Consider the following 6,754-nt stretch of genomic DNA (forward strand, 5'->3'; position numbering starts at 1 on the left):
TCATGGTACCTAATGCCCTGAAACAGGATAAAAATCATAAATGTGTGAGTATAAATGATTCTTCTATAAAAAGTTCAAACACTGAGTCCTGGGACTTCCAACATTAAGAGGATGGAAAAATGAGAAGAGTGATAAGTAAGCAATAAGATAGGATAAAAGCAGGAAAATATGGTAACCCAAAAATCAAATGAGGCCAAGTGTCTTAAGGAAAAAGAAATGCTCATGACATTTCATGGTTGTCCACCTTTCTGAACTTTGTTGGGTGGCCTCCTGAAGGCACTGCACAGAGTTTCCTTTGTGGAGCTGAGCCAGTACTGGAACCAGAACTTCCAGGGTGACAATGAGGAACAGGAAAAATTATTGAAGAGAAGTGATGCATTGTATGTTGGAAATCTTTCCTTTCACACAACTGAAGAACAAATCTATGAACTCTTCAGTAAAAGTGGTGATATAAAGAAAATAATTATGGACCAGGATAAAATAAAGAAAACAGCATATGCTTTCTATTTTGTAGAATACTATTCAAGAGGAGATGCAAAAAAAAAATGCCATGTGATACTTAAATGAACTGGATGACCAGATCATTCACACAGACTGGAATGCAGGCTTTAAGAAGGGCTGGCAGTACAGCTGTGGATGGTCTTTGGGCCAAGTACAAGATGAGTATTTACAGAACTATGATGCTGGAAGAGGTAGCTATAGAAAACTGGCCACAAACCAGTGAGCAATAAGAATCCCATCATGAAAAACTCACTCCTTTGGCCTGTTGAATTTTACATCCTTTACCCAATGTCTGCAAACCTGCCATTTTTTCCAAGCTTTGATTAATATCTCTACTGAGCCAGAAGCCGCTTCATGGTTTCCTCTGAAAATTATCAAAGGACAGAATCTAAAACAATGCTTTTAATTCTAGTCTTAGAATATTGGCCATGTGTCAGGTTACCAGAATGATTTTCTTACCAAGTTAAACACTGTGTTCCTTGGCAACAGATTTTATCTAAATGTTCATCTATCAGCCATAAACACCATACTTCTTTCAGAAAAAAATGGAAAAAAATTAAATTTTATTTGCCATATGTGTGTCTAAGTAGGTTGATGGTCTACATTGGGGCCTAGATGGCTATTTAAAAAATTTTTAAGTGTCCTTGAGATAAAGTTCAATAAATGGAGTTTTCTGATATTGTACAGCTTTGCTCTAAACTAGGAACAGATGTTTGACAACTGAATTTGTTCCTATGTTGAATTCTAATCTCTAAAGGCAAACTTAGAAGTCAAGAGAACTTTCTAAATAGTTGGTGTAAAAGTAACTCTTAGACAGCCCCAGGGGATACCACCTGCTTACATGCTTTATATATCAGGAAATTACCATATTTTTCATACCATAAGACACACCTAAGTTTTAGAGAAAAATAGGAAAAAAAATTTTGAAGCAAAAAATGTGGTAAAATATTTAATAACATAAATAACATAATATTTCACCAAGGTAAATGTAAACAGAACTCAACAGCAGCATTAACAATCATTATTCCTCTCAAATTTGCCGGGGTTGGGGGGTGCATCTTATAGTCTGAAAAATATGATAGGTAAAGGACTTGAAGCGTATTTTCTAACACATTTTTCAAAAGATGTGTTTTTCCTAAAGCTAAAAAAAAGCAAGGGTTGGTTTGTATTGCAGAGAACCTTAAATATTCTAAGGAAAGTCAGAGACACTGTCAGTAGGAAATGGGATGAAATATCAGAAGACAAGAGTTAAAACATTGCATCTATGTGTTGAAGGTGTCTGTAAGGGCCATTAGATTTATTCTCTTCATTTTCAGAGTGATATTGGAAATGGGGCAGGTTTTAAAAAATTGCTTGAAGATCAAGAGACTGTCTAACAAAAATGATCAACAATGCTTCCCTCAGGAAATGTGTTTTGGCCAATTTTCAGGTTGAAGCCTGTCTTGTTTTATTCACTAATTTACTGAATTTCGGAGCCTCTATAGCAATGGTCTCCACTGAGAGGGGAGTCTAGAATATTTATTTTGCATTTGTAAGGCAAGAGGTAATTTCTCTCTAATAGTATATTAAACTATTGTTCATTAAAAACTGCTAATCTAGGATGACAGCTAAATTGGGGGAAGAGGAGTTTAGGGGATGGAAGGATTGAGCAAAAAGGAAAAAGGGTTCATGGACATGGACAACAGTGTGGTGATTGCTGGGGGGAGAGTGGTATAAAGGGACTAAATGGTAATGGAAAAAATACAATAAAAATTTAAAGCAAATAAAACTGCTAATCTAGTATAATTTTCCCTTACATGAGTGACATTTTTTTCATCTAGCAATGAAGTATGTCCAAACTTCCTGTAATTTATGAAACTTGCAGCTGAAGTATCTCAAAATGTGTACATATTTCACATTACAGTAAGTGTAGATTTTCTCATTAAACTGAAACTGGTTATTTGAATTTTAAAAGAGCTATAACTACATATAAGTGCTTAGGAAAAACTCATTTGCAAATATTTAATTTCAGGAGGACATACTATTCATTTTTTATTTCTTTTTACACTATAGGTTGAATTTAATGTACTCTACATTCTTTTGTAGTAGAACATAATTCAGATTTCTATAGGCCTTAAAACCACATACAGTGGTTCTATTTGGAATTGTGTCTTCTGTAACAGATTTCAATATAGTTGGACCAACTTTAAAAATAAATAAATAAATAAAACAATCCAATTTAAAAATAGACAGAGGACCTGAATATACATTTCTCAAAGAAGATATACATGTCACCCCAATAAATTCAATAAAAAATTTTAAAAAATAAAAAATAAGATGTACAGATGGCCAACAGACACATGAAAAGATTCCCAGCATCACTAATCATCAGGGAAATGCAAATCAAACCACACAGAGATATCACCTCAAACCCGTAGAATGGCTATGATCAATGAATCAACTAATAACAACTGTTGGTAGGAATGCAGATTGGTGCAGCCACTATGGAAAAAAGTGTAGCAGTTTTAAAAAATTGAAAATAGAACTACCATACAACCCAGCAATTCTACTTCTGGGTTTTAATCTGAAGAAAACAAAAACACTAACTCAAAAAGATACATGAGCCACAATGTTCATTGCAGCATTATTTATAATCACCAAGATATGAAAGCAAACTAAGTGTCCATTGATAGATGAATGGATAAAGAAAATGTGACAGCAATTAAAGGACATCCCACCAATAAATCTATTACCTTCCAGGTCTTTCAATTCTTCCTCACATTACATAGTATTTAGATGCTTACTATATGTAGAAAAGAATAAAATTGTCTATTTGAACTTTCAAACTATATCACATGTATACCTTAAAAAGGAAAATTCTAGTTGAGACCTTCTATACTTTAATTTTGAACTTAATGCAACTAACTAAAAAGATATTCTGTAATTACTTTTTGGGATTAACTCTAGCAGTAACCTATCTGGAAATACTTCAATTTGTTTCACTTTCTCTGTAATATGTTATAGTAATATTAACATGATTGAAGAGATAGATTTATTTTTGCTGAACTCAGACTGCAAAAAAAATTAAGAAATTTTAAAGAACTTTGAAGTTTTTCTAGAAACCAAAAACAATAAAATCTGATCACAGAACAAAAATTAGATACACTACTTCTTAAAATACTAAGCTATAAATTAAGCATAGTGAAGAGTAAATTTTGGGGGGATTTTTTATTGTTGTTCAAGTACATTTGTCTACAACAAAATCAAAGTGTGTGTCTCTGTTTTTCTCTCTAAGAATCAATAAATAAACAATTAAAAATTACTCTTCAAGGAACATGTATGGAGAGTAAAATTTTTAATTCTTTTATTTATTGACTTTTAGAGAGAAAAACAAAGAGAGACACACACTTTGATTTTGTTGTTTCATTTATGCCTTCATTGGTTGATTCTTGTATGTGCTGACTAGGGATCAAACCTGCCACCTTGGCATATAGGGACAATGCTCTAACTAACTGAGCTACTCGGCTAGGGCTGAGAACATCTATTTTTATAAGATTACACCTGTAGCCATGAGTACCTGGCCCAAATTTAAGATGTTAGCTAATTTTATATTCTTTTTTAATTTGTTTAATGTTGTTCAAGAACAGTTGTCTCCATTTTCCCTCTACCACTCTCTCCATCCCACCCATCCCCACCTCCCCCCCTCGATTCTACCCTCCTTTGGCTTTTTCCATGTGTCCTTTAAACATGTTCCTTGATGACCCTTGCTCTTTTTTCACTCATAATCCCCCTCCCCCCTACCACTCTGACTAGTTTGGCTCAGCTGGTTGGGCATCATCTCATAAAGAGAAAGGTCACAGGTTCAATTCCAGGTCAGGGCACATGCTTGTATTGTGAGTTTGGTCTCATTCAGGGCAGCAGTAACCGATCGATGTTTCAGTCTCACATCGATGTTTCTCTCCCCTTTTTTTCTCCCTCCCTTCCCCTCTCTCTAAAAATAAATAAACAAAATCCTTTTAAAAAATAATGATTATCTTGCCCTGGCTAGTGTAGCTCAGTTGATTGAGTGCAGGCCTGCGAACTAAAGGGTCCCAGTCATGGCATCCCAGTGGGGGATGCATGAGAGGTAACCACACATTGATGCTTCTCTCCTTCTCTTTCTCCCTCCCTTCCCTTCTCTCTAAGGATAAATGAATAAAATCTTTTAAAAAATAGTGATTATCTCTATATTCTTAAATAGTTATTATAAAACTGTAAAATTCATAAATGCATGTCTCTTTGCATTTATTTTTTTTTTTTGAGAGAGAGAGGGGAAGGGAGGGACAAAGAGAGGAAGAGAAACATCAATGTGTGGTTTTCTCTCACATGGCCCCCACTGGGGACCTGGCCTGCAACCCAGACATGTGCCATGACTGGGAATCGAACCAGCAACCCTTTGGTTTGCAGCCCATGCTCAATCCACTGAGCTACGTCATCCAGGGCATCTCTTTGCATCTAATCACACGAAAACTATGAAGTAATACAAGTTATTTTATATTGCATTGTGTGCCCACCACCCAAAGTTAAATCTTCTTCCATCGCCATATATTTGACCCCCTTCATGTTTATGTATATCAAGAGTTTGGGGTTTATTTTTGATAAAATTAACACAGCAAGGAAAAAATAGCAGGATGTGTTTCAGAATGTTAACAGTGGTGCCTCTGGGTATTGAGATTATAAGCAATGATTTTTTTGCTGCTTCTTTATACTTTTCTGTACTTTCTAAATTTTCTATAATGCAAGAGTATTTACATTTATAATCATGAGGATCAAACACACAAAAAGTGAATTAAAGCCTTCCTACCTGCCAAGTATCCACTAGTTTACTCCGTAAAAGCACATTTATCTGAAGATAATTATCCAAACTCCCTAGATCAATGCTTCTTAAACTTGAAATTTATACAAATCACACAGGAATCCTATTAAAATGAAGATTCTGATTTACTAGACTTAGGGTAAGGCCAGAGATTCTGTATGTCTAACAAACTCCCAGAGGATGACAATACTTCTGGTCCTAGAACACACTTTGAGAACCACTGCTATAATCCAGAAGAAAACATTTGACCACTCTTTTCTGTAGAAGTTATTAAGAGAAAGTGAATGACTAATTTTACTAGGGAATTTGGGGGCAATTTTTTGTATGAGATTTGTTATGAGTCGGATTGTGTCTCTCCAAAAGATATGTTGAAGTACTAATTCCTAGTACCACGAATGTGACCTTATTTGGAAATAGGATCTTTGCAGACAAAATCAAGTTAACATGAGGCCATTAGGGTGGGCTTTAATGCAAGATGACTGCTGTCTTTATAAGAAGAGGAAAAGGCCATGTGAAGACAGAGTAACATAGGGAGAATGCCATGTGATAACAGAGACAAAGATTGGAGTGACAGAGCTGCAAGCCACAGAACACCAAGGATGCTGGCCATCACCAGAGACTAGGAGGGAGGCATGGAACAGAATTTCCCTCATAGCCCTCAGAAGGAACCAACAATGCTCACTCACACCTTTATCTCATACCTATAGCCTCCATAACTGTGATACAATAAGTTTCTGTTGTTTTAAGCTACTCATTTTGTGGGAGTTTGTTACAGTAGCCATAGCAAACTAAGATGAGGGTTAAAAAGAGCTTTGCAAGTAGACACCCATTTACTAGCTATATGACCATAAACAAGTCATTTAACTTTTTTGAGCCCTACTATTGCCTCTCAGGTGAGGTTAATATGAGGCCCCCTACACATTAAGGTGAGACTTCCCACCCCTCCCAAAGCAACACCCTCAGGGTAAAGGTGAGCTAGGGATAAACCTGCTCCACACCTCCAACAGACTATAGGGAAGATGATGAACAGATGCTTGATGCTAAATAGAACAGGGGTAGTAGAATGGGCTGTCCTTGAAAAGTGTGACCACAGGCCAGCCCTAACATAGATTTGCAACACCTAGGTGGCCTCAGGAAGTTCAAGATGTAAATTTTCTTTCAGGTAGTCCCACACTAGTATTTCCCAAAGCCACCCTGCAGAAGTAATTGAAGAGGCAAGTCCTGCTTTGTGGTGTGGGCAACCGCACAGCTGATCCTCCACAGTAGTCAAAGGTTGCAGCCAGTCCTTGCAGCTGATGGTACTGGGGGTATAACAGCAATCAAGGCTCAACTACAACAGGAGGGTGTACACAGCCGACATGAGGTGGGAGGAATGCACCTGGAATGCCCAGCTTGGGTGAATGGGAAGGTTGTGCCATT

At 36.4% G+C, this 6,754-nt stretch overlaps 1 protein-coding gene across 1 annotated transcript; it reads left to right on the forward strand.

The window, feature by feature from the left end:
• Window positions 1-261: 261 nt before the first annotated feature.
• On the forward strand, window positions 262-724 carry LOC123819082 (nuclear cap-binding protein subunit 2-like; the record flags this gene model as incomplete). Its single annotated transcript, XM_045839382.1, is given in 2 exon segments — window positions 262-537; window positions 539-724. Coding segments are annotated over 2 exon segments (462 nt in total), but the record flags the coding sequence as incomplete, so codon positions are not given.
• Window positions 725-6,754: the final 6,030 nt, after the last annotated feature.

This window comes from Phyllostomus hastatus, unplaced genomic scaffold, assembly GCF_019186645.2.
Source record: "Phyllostomus hastatus isolate PE091 unplaced genomic scaffold, TTU_PhHast_1.1 phas_contig_30, whole genome shotgun sequence".
Taxonomy (NCBI): Eukaryota; Metazoa; Chordata; class Mammalia; order Chiroptera; family Phyllostomidae; genus Phyllostomus; species Phyllostomus hastatus.